This window comes from Labrus mixtus, chromosome 3 (genome assembly GCF_963584025.1).
Source record: "Labrus mixtus chromosome 3, fLabMix1.1, whole genome shotgun sequence".
Lineage (NCBI taxonomy): Eukaryota > Metazoa > Chordata > Actinopteri > Labriformes > Labridae > Labrus > Labrus mixtus.
Window position 1 is genome coordinate 14791907 of NC_083614.1, and position 14940 is coordinate 14806846.

Sequence of the window (14940 nt, forward strand, 5' to 3'; positions counted from 1 at the left end):
ACCTTGACTGCAAATTTGTAGAAGACTGCCTACGAAGTGCTGACAGGTTTGGGAAACAGTCTTCTTGGGTTGTTGTCTTCTTGGGAAGCTCACTTCACGGCCTGTCTCTGACATCCCCTGTTATAAGTAACTTGGCCTTCAGTTTGGAGATGGTACTAGGTCTCACTCCAAATAATGCTGCAACTTGGTTGTACGGGACACCAGCTTGAAGTAGCCCTATGGCACAGGCCCTATCCAGATCAGTCAAACGTGTCATGTTTAGAGCAGACACCAACTGACCAGTGTAGGAGGGCCCATGCTCACGCGTGCTGCCAATCAGGTGCAAATCAGGCACCCGATTGTCAGCACCTGGGGTATCAGAAGCTCAAAACAAGGGTCAATAGCAAGAGCAGAATAAGCTGTTTGCATTGGCAGAGAAGATTTGCCAAGTTTTTCACCCACTTACTCAGCTCTGCTGCTTCCCCCACAAATGCAGGTTCCTTACAAATGTGGCACCACTTAAAAGGGAAATGAAGGCTTTCCAAGATTTATTGCAAGGAAACATTGTTACAACAAAGAAATAATCTAACAAATACAAATAACGTTTTATGCGACGTTCATATATATTGTGATGTGGAGCTGGGTATTGTTCACAACCTCACAATTCGATTCGATTTCGATTCTTTGGGTCACGATTGGATTCGATATCGATTTGATTCGATTCTACTCACAGTACCTTCTTATATTTGTTAAATAATTATGTGTTTGTATTTGTTTAAAACAAACTGACTCAAAAATGTATTTATAATGCATTATTCTTTAACAAACAAAGAATAAAACGTGAAAGTACAGTATGATCTAAAGTGCAAAATTGTGCCTGACCTGAATTCACAGCACCCACAGTGCACCCAGTGGAGAGGGGTGTCATTACAACAAAAGAAAAATCCATCTCAGGATTTCCCTGAATCGATATTAAATTGGGAAAATAATAATTGCAATGCATTGATGAATCGATTTTTTTAACCAGCCCTATTGTGATGATGCTGGGGAACCTGTGGAAGCTTCAGGTGAAACATGTTGCTCCTGCACAATTAAGTAACAGTAAAGTAATTATCAGTGTGCCACGGTTAATTTATTTTTTCATTGTATGTTCCTGCAACCATTCAGCACCTGAGAACTGCAGTTGGCTGTGCATGGGGTACTCTGTTTGTCATGTGTATTACACTTTGGTTATTATGAATAGGTTTCCTGCTTATAACAAATCTCATAAGCTCAGGTGCTTTATCAACTTTTAAAATAACTACTTATAAAACCAACCCATTTTACTTTTTAAACATAATCATTTTATTTATTTTTTACAAAATATAATAATTATAAACAAACATAACAGAAGCTGTATAATACATAAATTGCTAAAGGAAAAGGAAACATAAAGAGTTGGCAGTGATTCAGTGCTGTTTCCTGCCTTCATGGTCTTGTTCTGAACCCCTCCCATGTAAACAATCCAAGACAAAACGAACATTGAACTGCAACCGGCTTTGCTTTGAACAGGAATTACAGAAAGAGCGCCACATTTACAGACAGAAACAAGAAATATTGGTAACAAAGATGAAGGGAAGAAGGTGAGGCTACATCTTTTTCTTCCTTGAAACTATTCCTGTGACTTAAACATAACCGACATGCATAAGAAAATACATCATATGTTTTTACGACTTGATACACAAAATTTGTTATTCTAAAAAAAAACTTCATGACAGTCTGACAGCGGAAATTGAATAAAAGAAACCTGGGCCTTCACAATGTAGTTCTTTATATTTGAAGTATCAACTCTAATATTAGAAAAGTATTGCATACCGATAAATATGTGACATTGTTCCGTATTTTTTTAAGTTTGGCATAGGTCAGTTAAGGAGACATTCGAGTAGAAAAGGCTATATTTGTTTATTCCATGTTGAAATGTGGGTTTGTCGAATTCTAAAACTCTGACAATATTAACCCCATCAATGTAACGCCAAATTCAATAAGATGATCTTACACATGATTTTACTTTAACAATTAGCTGTGTCCTAATCCCTTAAATGTAGATCATAGTTTTTCTATCTGATCTGTTTGTAAGTCACCTGTTCATAGCGGAAAGACTGACTCATCATTTAATGGATTTAGAGATTATCACAGTTGCTGAATGTTTGGGCTCTTATCGTTAATAAAACATTATAGTTACAGTGATGAAATATGTTTACTAAGTGTTGTGCCTGTACCTGTTAATCATCAAACAAGAAGCAAACAAGAAGCAAAAGTAAAAACTACAATGTTCAAATCTTAGACATAGATGAGGATTTACATTTCTGCTCTTCATTTATCAAAAAACAATCATGGTGAAAAAAAACACTTCTGCAAATAAAATGCCAGACAGGTGGAGTGAAAAAAAAAATTGAAGTGAATAAAACATGAAGGTCTGAAAGGGAAATAACCAGACTGTATAGAGGTCATTTAATCATAATGAACAATAAACAATTCTATTGTTTAAAACCAATCCTTTTCTTTACACTGTGTATTCAAACAAGTCCCTATTTTACTCTCCATGGGGTGATCTCAAAGAGCTGCAGAGGCAAAACATCTGAGCAATGATAAGAACAAACATAAAGAAAACGATCACTGGCTCTTGCTGGAAGGATTTTGAAGAAACAAAGCAGCAGTTTAACATTTACATCAAGATAAATAAAATAAAAAGAAACAGTGGTGAACATCATCAGTCCTTGATCATAACCATGATGCTTCTGGATTGTTTGAATGGTCACTGCAGTTTTTACCACCTGCACTCACCTAGAATTCACAGAAATGTATAAATTACTGCTGGTTAATTGCACTGTTTTGGCAAAGATTGTGGAAATAAACTGTTATTAAACACATTATCAACACATGAAAGTAAAGAATTCAACATTTTATTTAACAACGGAGAGGAGGTTCAAGTGTCTCAGTTTAAAAGAAGGGGTTCAGACAAACATGTAATCCCTCAACACAGGTTCTAGGTCCATCCTTTTTCACAAAGTTAGGTAAATGCACTTCATGTCTTTGACTGTCCAAAATCCAGATACAAGGCACCCCGCAGATTACATTTTCCCATGAGCAGTCACTGTGTGAGAGAGCGGGGATGCTGGACAGAAGAAGGGTGCAACAGGCTGCCAAATGCCTGGAAGTGTGATGGGAGGACAGCAGGTGAGGGATGGGAGACAGACGGCAGGCCAAATTCCAGCTGCATCCCAAATGGGGAGACATTCACACCTCCTTCTTCACCACAGTCAAGACCATCGGAAACAAAAGGTCCACCCCGCATGTGAAGCTGGTAGAAACATGAGCTCTGGAGGCGAGGGTCGGCGTGGCAGGACAGAGGACTCCCGCAGGACCACGGGGAGTTCTGAGGGGAGGGCTGGGACAGAAGCTGATTTGGAGCTGAGGGACAACAAGTGCCTGAGCCAGGGTGCCGCAGGGGATCCATGGGCGGGAGAGAGAAGGGACAGGCCAACAGCTGCTGTGGACATTCGTCTCCACACAGGTCTGACAGCCCCATCATCAGCTCACCATCTGCACAGGTGTACAAGAGAACAAGAGATTACAGACATCCCACATGTATCACTATTACTGCACTCCTGCAATCTACAACTGCTTCTTTTGTTCCTATAATGTTCACTTACTGTATGCTTTCATTTAAACTAGCTTTAATATATAATATTAATTTAATGTATAAATGTTACACTTTGATGAAGAAACTTTTAATCATGGTGTCTGCGTTTGTCTTTTATTTTTGAAGACGACTGACATAACATGAATAAAAAGGGGCTCCTAAACTAGTTTTTTTTTATGACTTTTATTTACGTCATGATATTATTCACAATTGCCCTAAAAGTTGCTAAAAACATGTTTACAACTTGTCTGTTTCACTAGGTCAGCACATGTGCCATACTTATAACCATATTAATCAACTTAAACTGTTCTAGTGATATATAAGGATTTTGGTTAAATTTTGGTTACAAAACAACGATTTTGAATTGAATTACCATTTTATTTCAGTAGAGATACTCTTTCAGCAGATGTCACGGTAAATATCAAATACACTAAACTGAATTTTAAACACATACAAAAGTCAAGAAGACAAATGCTGAATAATTCTGAAATTTATCTCATATTATCTAAAAGATGACTCAAGTGCAATTACTGCAGATGATGCTTTATTCCCCTCTACATTCAACTCTGTCCCTCTCAACTCAAACAGAGTTCAATTTCTGGCTACAGATTAGCCATTATATCACATTATATCCAATCCACATAACAACATTCATTTTCTATTTCTAATTCAATCTCTCTTTTGCCTTCTTTACCTGCAGGCCCAGCCTGCTTTCTGTGGCCTGTCTGGACCGAGTTCATGGCTTTAATAGAAAGCGGGGAGTCCGTCTTCGCCGGGGACGGCCCTCCTCCTCTGGAATGTCCCCAGATGTGCATGCACATAACATAGATACATGAACATGCAGACAGCCATGCATAAACACAACAAGACAGACAAAAAGCAAGAAAGTAGCAGGGAAAACAAAGGAGGTGAGACATAAATATGCTTCATCATGGAAATGTGATGTCAAAATAAAAAGCAAACCATGTAATTAAAATAAGACATTTAAAATAACAGAAAATAAAGTAATTTGGAGAATGTGTCTGACATGGTATGTTAATGGTTTATATACAAATAGATGGGTGGAGGTCCTCAGCTCTTTTTGATTTTAGTGTTGTTAAAACCACCAAAAACTTCCATGGCAAGCTGTGTATGGGACCGGTTTACTAGATGCTTTAATTTCCAAATGAAAGAGCATGACGATAACCTTTCTGTCTCGATGTAACTATTTGATGATTGCTACAATATGACCATTATGGCTGTAACCCTTGCTTCAACGTTGGATCCATTTTTAGAGAGCAAATTATGGTATCAACTGTTACCAGCGTTTTTTGCCAACATAAGGAGCTTGTAAGTGAACACCTCTAAATGTTACCTTGTTTGTCCATGTCCAGGTTCGACTGAGGTGGTAATGGGGACTCAAGCTGCCTGGCAGAGCTGTGAGACAACAAGCCAGAAGAATTGTTGCTGCCCTCAAGCTCCCCGACCTCCCCGTCCTGCTCTCCATCCTCCCTGCAACACATAACACAACCAAATTTAGCTTGGTGTGTGTCTGACAGTAAAAAGCTGGAGAGGGTGGCAGAATATCAATTAATCAAGACAAAATTGCTAGAAGCAGCCCATTTGCAGAAGTACATGCCTCTCCACTCTTTATATATATATATATTTATCTGACAAATCTAGTATTTGGTTTGACTTAAAGGAATATTGTAATTTGTATTCTAACACTACTTACATGCTCCCTGATTGCAGGTTGTACCTCCTGCGGCTGAGCCTGGTGGCCTGTTGGGTAAAGTACTCGTGACGATCCGACTTCTTCCACATGTAGTAATACTCCACACACTCCCCAACAGAGCGCGTTCGTACCTGACGAGGAGGAAAACATTTTGCTTGCTTTGAGCAGCTATTTCATCAGGAAGGTTTGAGCAAAAACTAAAAGGAAGGTTTGACTGTACGGTCCCTTCATCTCGTCTCCATACTCACCTTGTTGGCCTGAATGAGATGGAAGTTTTTCCCGTAAACTCGATAACCCTGCTCAAAGCTCCTACACTCCTCCTCACTCCAGGCACAAAGCTCTTCTAAAGGAAGTGGAAACAAGAGCGTATATAGGCATCACAACATTAGCTTTATTTTATAGTCCAGGGTTTCACACAGTATTACACTATACCTGTATAGTATATATTGAAAGAAGAACAACATCTTTAATCTGTTCTTCTTGATTCCCTGCAGTTCTCATATCCACCCACACAGCTGCACCTATCCACTTCATCGTAAGAACAATTTACAACGTCGCCCAAACAACACCCGTTTTAAAAAAATCTCACTCGTGATTCTGTTATCAAAACTGGTGAGCCTTGTGTAGGGAGCAACCATGTACACAAATGATTAAATCAAAGGCATTACGAGGTTCATATTTAACATGAGATCGCTCATAAATCAATGCATTTAAAGAGGAAGGTAGCAGCGGACATCTCCTGCTCTCTCTCCCTGCAGAACATAAAGACGCTACACTCATCCGTCCACTAGTTTGTCCATCTTAGATGACGATCATATACGGATGGAAAAAAATTGAAACAAATTGGATGTTTAGAAATTATACTTGGGCTGCCTTTGAAGTACCTGTGCGGCCCACCCATATACTGTATAGTCTATGTGTGGGAAATACTGTAGTCTTTTTCTTTTTTTTACTCTGTGAAATGGCTAGTCAATGTCTAGGTTTGCCCTGTATTTTGTGTTGATAAAGCTAGCTGCAGAAAAGTCAGATGAGATGTCTCTCATTTGTTTCTCTCCGATATATCAATAAGAAGTTTTTTTCAACTCCACTGCAGCAAAGATCTTGGAGTAGAAGTGAAGCTTCACAGCTGAACAAGAGGTCAGTAGGTCAGATCAGTGAACTCTTCCTCTTTAGGTGAGCGGGAGTCATCAGCTGGTGTTGAATTTATTGGATAAAATCAGATTGACGGTAGAAATTAATTCCAAGGACTCAAGTATTCATTTTCACATACAGTATGGGATAGTACTTTGCAGACTATTGAGCTCAACGCATGACCTCAGGCTCCCTTAAGCTGTTTTTCTGGAACATGTCTCTTCATGAGAGAGTTTTGTTTAAACTAGAAGACAAGCTAATGCCTTGCTTTTTTCAATAAAATGATATTCTTCTCTTAGTTTGTCACTGAATTGCTCAACTCAAACCTCAGGAGTCAAACAGAGGTACATTGGTTTCTCAGCTTGGAGAAGTCAGAAATATGTATGTCGTGAAATTTACTTTAATTGAAAACAGTGACATGTAATTATAAATAATATTTTATTATTAGAGAAGTGTTGAATCTGTTATTGTCACTTGTGTTTTTAGTCGACTATAAGTGTAGGAAAAAGTACAAACAGGAAGTTTCTTACCACTTAACACTTTCACATTGAAGTTCAACCGTCTAAGTGCTTCTTCTGCATTAAAGTTGCATTTCACTAGTTCATACAGGGCCTGTGAATCAAGAGATTGGGAAGGTTAGACTGCGTTGTTGAGGTAACAGGAGTCGGCCATTGTTGCTTTTTGTCACAGAATGGCTGCTGACAAAGATTGAACAAGGCATGTGAATTAAAATGAAGCAACTTAATGATTAAGCGTAACATTACATTTTCCAATTTAAAGGGACCTTACCTGTTCATTGTCTTGGACAGTGTCTCCTTGTGTTCGTAAGCATGCTGCCCCCTCCTGGCCACGCGATCTCTGTGCATACAACAAGAACTCCTCCACTTCCTGCATGGGTAGAACATCTGGCCTCCACAGCAACTGGTCCTCACTGCTGTAGGCTAGAGCAACACAGGAATGTAAAGATAATGAGGTGATAAGCAGAGAAAGGGGCAGGGGACAAGATGGGGGGTTGAGAAGGGTAGAAGGGCAAGAAAACTGATTAAGAGTAAGACAAAAAGACAGATTCTGATGGAGATGATTCTACATCTCAATCAGATTCTACACAGAGGGGCTATAATCACCGGAAATGAGCAGGTGCATAAAGCATAAGAGACATAATAAATACTGAAGAGCAGTTAAACCTGTTTCCTCTACCAGTAATGAATGATCTTTTCAGCTGCTTACCTCTGTCCTGGTAGGCATATGGACAAAGTGGAGGGATTTTTGCTTGGTACATAGAGCCCACCATGATCTCCTAAGGAAGAAAACAAATACAGTCTGTAATGGTTTTGAAAGTTTCATACATGACTGAAACATTTTGTGAGTTGCATGTGGCTTTAATGGTTCTGTTGAAATCTGATCATTTGTTTTATGACAGCTTTTCTGTGCAATTTACTCTCCATTAATCAAATCAGCCTCCATCAGAATCTACAATAGGATTATAGTGTCTAAGTTAGATTCAGAGTGAAGCTGTAGGTGTGAATTAAGTGATGTATGTGATCGTCCTCAGTGGTCTACCTTGTGCTCTTCATTGGAGGGAATAGAGGCATCGTCAGAGTCTTCATCTGATGAGCTGACTAATTTGTCTTTGTCTCCACCTGAGGGACAAAACATCAGAGAGGAGGATGAGGCTTTCATTTAAAAAAAAATATGTTAAAATATTTAACTTCAAATATCTTCAAATGATCTCTACCTATTTTAGTTTCCAACAACAAAAAATTCTGAAAGTGAAATAATTAAATGCTAACAAGATTTAAATCAGTGGTTTTTCATGTGAAACCCAACAAAGACGGCAGTCAGTAGCTCTGAAATGACTGATAGACAGGATGAACATCAAAACAACTATAACAAGAGAACGGCCTATATGCCTCCATAAATCAGTCATGTTACAGTTTCTCACAGTGTCTTTTCATAATCATAAAGTGCATCTAAGGAAGGCTCTGAACAAATTATTGAAAAGCGTTTATATGATCTTAAATTGGTTTTAAACACAGATAAAAACAAGCTCATGGTTTTCCCTCATACAAAGGTGCTACCACAGAACATTACAAATATTGTAACATCTAAAGGAAAACCTATAGAGCCGGTTTTAAACTACAAGTACTTGGGTTTTATCCTAGATCAGAAGCTTTCATTTAAAGCTCAGTTTATCACTAAACTTTGCATGAAGCTTGGGTTCTTTTTTAGAAATAAAACCTGCTTCTCTCTCAGGGTCAGAAAGAAATTAGTGACAGCAACCTTCTTGCCCATTCTTGATTATGGGGACCTGCTTTATTTGAGTGCGTCATCCAAATGTCTCAAGTCCTTGAACACTATTTTTTATTCGGCACTGAGATTTGTCACTGGCTGTAGTCGTCTCACCCACCATTGTGAATTGTATTTGAAATCGAACTTGCCTTCTTTGAGTGCACGCAGATACGCACATTGGCTGACCCTAATTTATAAGGCTCTTTTAGGCTTGATTCCTTTATATTTGTGTGCTTTATTACGGAGAACAAGCAGTCGCTATGCCTTGCGTTCTTGTACTACACTTGTTCTATCTGTTCCTCGGGTAAGGACTGAATTAGGAAAAAGAGCTTTCAGCTTTGCTGCCCACTCGGCATGGAATACTCTACAGACTGAACTAAAACTCCCTCAACTTATTCCACTTGGAGCGTTCCGTTCTATCTTGAGGGACAGACGGCGTGAGACCATTGAACAGTGCCTGTGTTTTTAAAATCTTAAATTGTTGTGTCACAGCTCCCACACTTTCTTTTTATTGAAAACACTATATTGTTAAGCTGTACTGTCACTTAATTGTAACTTTTCTTTTGACATGTGCTGCTGACCTCTTGGCCAGGTCACCCTTGTGAAAGAGATCCTGATCTCAATGGGTTCTTTATCTGGTTAAATAAAAGGTTAAATAAAAAATAAAAAATAATAATAAAGTATGTTTTTGATGTTTTTGAGGTCACAGTACCCTAAAAATACAAATTTAATTTCGTCCTTCAACAGTGCCTGAATTTCGGCACGGGGTTGCAAAGATCGCACACAAAATATTAAAATTTCTCCAAGTCTGGCTCTCATAATACAGAAATATTAAACTATAGGATGGATGTTATATAAATGTTTGCACAGTTGAGTGCAGGACAGACTAGTTGGAAACGGCACATCAGAATGAACCACATAAGTCTAGATCACTTGCTTGCCTTTTTTCCCTCTCCTCAACACATAAAAAAAACTGAGCGACCCCAGGTATAGTTGCCAGCCATTAAAATAGTTGTATTAGTTTTTTATCTGCATAAGATCACCATCCGCTAATGGACAGTCTACTGTTACTCTGTACTGCTCGCAAATGTCTTTCTAGTAGCATCTGAAGCGCATGCACTGAATTCCACACCGTTTGGATTGTTACGATACGATGTATGCTATTATTGAGGCTCGCCTACGTGGTGACAATGGAGAGTTATTTGCTGTTGCCAACTATTGTCAAAAGATCGCATACACAGGTATAGAGACAAGGTAGAAGATGGAGTGGGATAGAGAAGTGGGTGTGTGTGCGCATGTCGGTAATAGAACTGATGGAAAGCTGGGGGAGCAGATTAAAGTTGCTTGTAAACAAAACCAAAAGCACCTAAGTTGCAGATTAAAGCATAATTAAAGGCTTTATAACTCTGTGAGTCATGACTGTCTACAATGGGTTTAACACCCGAGTCCCACTGTCTGTGATGCTTTCCGAGTCCTATCTTCAGTTTGTTTACATCGCCGGGACGGACGGCCGGCTCATCCCCTCATGTATAAAAGTTGTTTAATTGAGGGACTAGAGAAAAGAAGAATAACATACTGCACTCACTGCTTAACTGTGTTTCTAGATCACGGTCATGTCGGGTAAATTTACATGCAGTGTGAAGATACGAGCATAATAAAGATCGCTAGCATTAGCATGCTAACACAACAATGAATTGTTTTGGTTTCATGCTGGTGCTCAAGGGCGACATCTGCTGGATCAAAAAATTGCATATAAAGCCTTTAACTAAATACATAATATGATCTATTATAAATAGAGTAATGTAGCCTATTTCTTAGATGATTGTTTCCATTCTACCTGATTGTTGAATGGCTATGTAATTTGTTTGGGGAAAAGGCTTCGGTAAAATACTATATAATTCCTTTGGATACTTCTTATACTAATGACATAATGCCAGACATGTCAACCAGACATAATCATGATCCATCAGAAACATTTATAAAAGCAGTGAAAAGACAGAATCGGCCTCATAAACGACTGTTAGATAGTCTACAGAATAGAGGATATATGAAGCTCCTTATGTGAAGGCCCTGCCTACATTAAAAGTTGACATTTGTGCCAATTTTGAAGAAATCCCTCGAGGTGTTTCTAACTAAATAATCAGAATTCTGTCTTATTTGGGATTTGTGTGGAATTTTCTTTGTAATCATTGGCAAATTAAAATGTAAGTTTTGGACACAAAAAAGTTTTGTGAGGTCATCGTGACCTTTGACCAATTTACTTCACCCATGGGTCGTGTGGACTAAGTTCCAGCTCTGTAATGAAATACTCTCAAGGAGTTCCTGAAATATTTCATTTATGAATATGTGACAGACAAGGGGTCAAAGTAAACTAAACGTGTGACCACCTAATTCTAAACTGGGCAATAAATTAAAGAAACCATATGTTCAGTCAATCCCTCCATGATTTTTAAGGGATACTAAGCAGCAAACCCATCACATACTCAGAATTGATCATTTTCTATGGATTCATCACAAATACTGTGGCTGTTTACATTGAATCCCTACTTATGAAAGGCTGTTTATTCTAAGAAGCCTATTCAGTTCAGAAATACTTGAGTTTCTTTGACATACAAGGCAGTTATTTTAGTCCCATGAATTACAAAAAAACAGACAAATCAAAGCTTTCTGCAAGCTCCAGTCTCAGCAAAGCACTGATTTAAAATCAAACAATGAGATAATATGTCACTGTAAACAAAGTCTCAAGGCAAGTCCTCTCTCAATCAGAAAAGGACCATAGTGTGCATATACAAATTTTGTTTACTGGAAGAATAGATAAACTTTAAATGTCATGTTCTTATCTCTTAGTATGTTTTGTGTGTACTTTACTTTTGAGGCGGCAGAGCAGATCTGAGGCGTTTGAGGTGACCGAGGGGGTGAGATCATCGGCTGATGATTCTTCTTCCTCCTCCCCGGGAAAGAGATCCTCAGTTATCTGATCCTGTACAATAAACAAACATATATATATATAGAACAGAACAACACAGCAAAAAATAACAAAATACACTAAATATAATAATAAATACAAATTTCCCATTCTTTATGATTAACTTCACCTTGTCCAGTGTCATGTCTGGCAGGCTGGCAGCCATGGGACAGGTCTTCTTCTCTGGATCTGAAACTGTGTAGCCGTACAGAGCCAGCAACTCCTCTAAAGGAAGCTCACTGGCCTACAGACGGAGAGATACAGGGGGACAACTGTCAGTTCAAAGATCTCAAGGACAATCTTTAAATGTGAAATGGCAAATATTTCCAAAATGAAACACTTCAAAAGGAATAGACAAGTGCTACTTCAATTTTCTCTCAGATTAAGCATGTTGTGATCAATGCTTCTTGAAAAAGTAACATCACTTTTAAGTGTCTTGAATAAAATAAAAAGTTTGCCAAAATAAAAAAAACACTATTTCTTTGGTTTGCATTTCGTGACTCTTTAGACACTCTCCAATTTAAAGTCAGTGTAGCTCACCCATCAACGATATGATATCTCTCCCTCCCCACTATCAACATAAACAGATATTTATCCATTATGGTCGTGAAAAAGGGTTTTTTAATAGAAGTTACACAACAGTGTTCTGAGAAGATGTTGTATTAGTCTTTAACACCCATAGAAAAAAAACAATAGCATTGGGCTTTTACTTTTACCGAACATTATTTTTGCATTGGCAATAAGGGCAGCATGTTTTACTTGGGTGTCAATAAATAGACCTATATGAGTAGTCTTCAGGTGAACAAAAGGCTGTCTATATATCGTTTCAAAGAAACGTCACGAGCAAGGTCTTTAAAAGTTTAAAATATAGTAGGCTACAGGAAGGGGGAACTGTTTTTAACTTCTGATATTAACAGGCCCAGCCAAGATTGTAATCCTGACACCACACCTGCACTTAATCTAAATAAACACATTTTCATTGAATCACATATTGTAGAACGACTTGTGCTTATGTTCTGTTGAATGTTCACACCATTCTGTTTCTGTCCATGTTCAATAGTCTTTGGTCAAACAAAACACTGAAGTAGCGAATACAGTTTTAGGGGAATTCAAGACTGGTCCATGTTGTTTCCATATTTTGACTTAAATATTGTGAACACGTCATAGTACGGAGAACAACAGCAAACACTGGAAATTGTACCATCCAAGACACATGTGCATGCTTTTCTGTTTGTATTCAACTTTTTCTGGGTTCTGTTACATAGGGTGAGGAAGGATTTTTGGTCCTCAAATGACTTATTAAAAAAGAATGTTGTTAACATTTGTGGAAATAATGTTTGCCAGTCTTTTAGACTTTACTTGTGTAAATAATGTTGGGTCTCCAGATGTTCACAAAATATTTAATATAATGTGGATTTAATATGGTAACTAACTTTTATGTTTGCAGACACAGCTGAACTTGAGCGAACAGTGTGGGACTGCGTTGCCATCTTCATGGGGGGGAAAGTCTGCCTCCAACTCCTCTAAGGCCTGTTGAAACTTCTGCTTCTCCTGCTGATGGCCTCCATCTCTGTTCCTCATCCAGTCTCCTCTAGGCCACAACCTCCACGCTTACCTTCAGGGGCCTCTCACCAACCTACACACACAGACATTAAAAACAGTAATGTAGTCATGTAAAGAAACAGCAAGGGGTGTATAACAATGGACACACATTCCTCTGTGCATCTGTGGCCCAAGTGCGCACATGTCCACAAAAAAACCTGAGGGCTCAGATAGTGGCTGATCCTGTGGCTCATCCCATTACAAATCAGTTGACTCCTGGCTCTGAGGCCGCCCTTTATGACCGAGAAGACCTGCTGCAGGGTCATACATGGACTGTCAGTGAAACAACTTTAAAATTCCTTACTTCATAGATTATTTGACTCTCCAACAGAATGATCCACAACTTCCTACATCTTTTGTTTGTTTGTGCTTTGATAGATTTTAAAATCACAGCAGAGCAAATTGCAGGTTCAATACGCCTAAAGGGATATTTATCTTCTACATAAACATGTTTTTTTTATATACAAGTTCAAGCCAAAAAGATTTAAGTCAAAGTGTGACGCATGTCTCTGCTGAAGGCGTGCAAGCTGGGACCACATACAGAGGTGAAAAAAGTTCTAGTAGTAGCCAACAGGACAGGCTGTAAAACCATGTTCACACCGAGTTGCTCCTAACACTCGTTGCACTATAATGCTGACGAAAGCTTTACTGGGCAAATAAGTTGTTAAAGTTAGATAAAACCCCAAATATTAATGCAACGTGCCTCTCCCAACTCATCGGGCGCTGTCTGTCTGACCAGGGGCGCTTTCCTGTGACTTGGTGCTGAACGTCTCTTCCTCTCCCCGGCTCACTACGAGTAGCAAGAAGGAAATAACTAGTTCTCATTTTTTCCGAAAGAGTTTACCGCCGCCGAGTCGTGACATCTCCTCGAACTTTTTGTTTTAACTCAATCCACTTCGTCGCCGGGACACACCTGAAATAGTTCAGCACCACTGTATTAAACCCTGCCGGGCTCCCTTTTGTCTCCCCGGCTTTACTACCAAGGCAGAGGGAATGGCTCTTTAAAGCCAAGAACGCGGAGAGAGGCGATACGCTGGAGACGTTCTCCATTTCTCCCTCCGCTTCCCGGTTAAAATGCCCCGTAGTAACCCTCTTTCAGGTGGTGCTCAACGGCGAGTAAACCCATCGACAGTCATGTGTACCTAACGGAGTGACACAAGTCTTAAATACGGTCCAGTTTCTCTATCATTCGGGTCGTTACATTTCTCGTTTTCGCTCACTTACCTCCGCCATTCCGTTTCTGCGCAAGCTGACTATTGCCCGGATGTTGTAGGTCTGCTTCTCTGCACAGCTCCGTTTATTGCCGCAACGACTCAGCAACAGCGACTGTGCTACACTTTAGGTGCGGAGTTATATTGTTCATTTCAAAGTAATTTACTCTCTTTTTTTAAGGCTTTACAGCTGGCATTAAAAAAAAAAACTATTTTTAAATAGTTTGTTTTTAAAGTTACCCCTCACTCTCGGAATAAATTGTTAAATTCAACTTCCATATTAAAATCTGTTATTTAAAAAAAACCGTATAGGCTAATAGTCTATATGAAGTAGGCTACGTAAAATTAATTAAGATGAAACCGACGT

At 38.9% G+C, this 14940-nt stretch overlaps 1 protein-coding gene across 2 annotated transcripts; it reads right to left on the reverse strand.

The window, feature by feature from the left end:
* Positions 1-1299: 1299 nt before the first annotated feature.
* On the reverse strand, positions 1300-14702 carry mier2 (mesoderm induction early response 1, family member 2). Of its 2 annotated transcripts, XM_061033121.1 has the most exons (13): positions 14587-14702; positions 13194-13396; positions 11891-12004; positions 11664-11775; positions 8067-8146; positions 7734-7803; positions 7296-7447; positions 7037-7118; positions 5624-5718; positions 5376-5506; positions 5016-5152; positions 4356-4453; positions 3426-3561 (listed from the first exon to the last, which is right to left on the reverse strand). In XM_061033121.1, the coding sequence occupies exons 2-12, from the start codon at positions 13254-13256 to the stop codon at positions 4398-4400; spliced, it is 1092 nt and encodes a 363-aa protein (XP_060889104.1). In that variant the 5' UTR covers positions 13257-13396; positions 14587-14702; the 3' UTR covers positions 3426-3561; positions 4356-4397. The 2 variants fall into 2 exon arrangements, with proteins under 2 accessions (XP_060889097.1, XP_060889104.1); XM_061033114.1 differs by lacking the exon at positions 4356-4453 and having other exon boundaries at positions 1300-3561.
* Between the last annotated feature and the right edge of the window lie 238 nt (positions 14703-14940).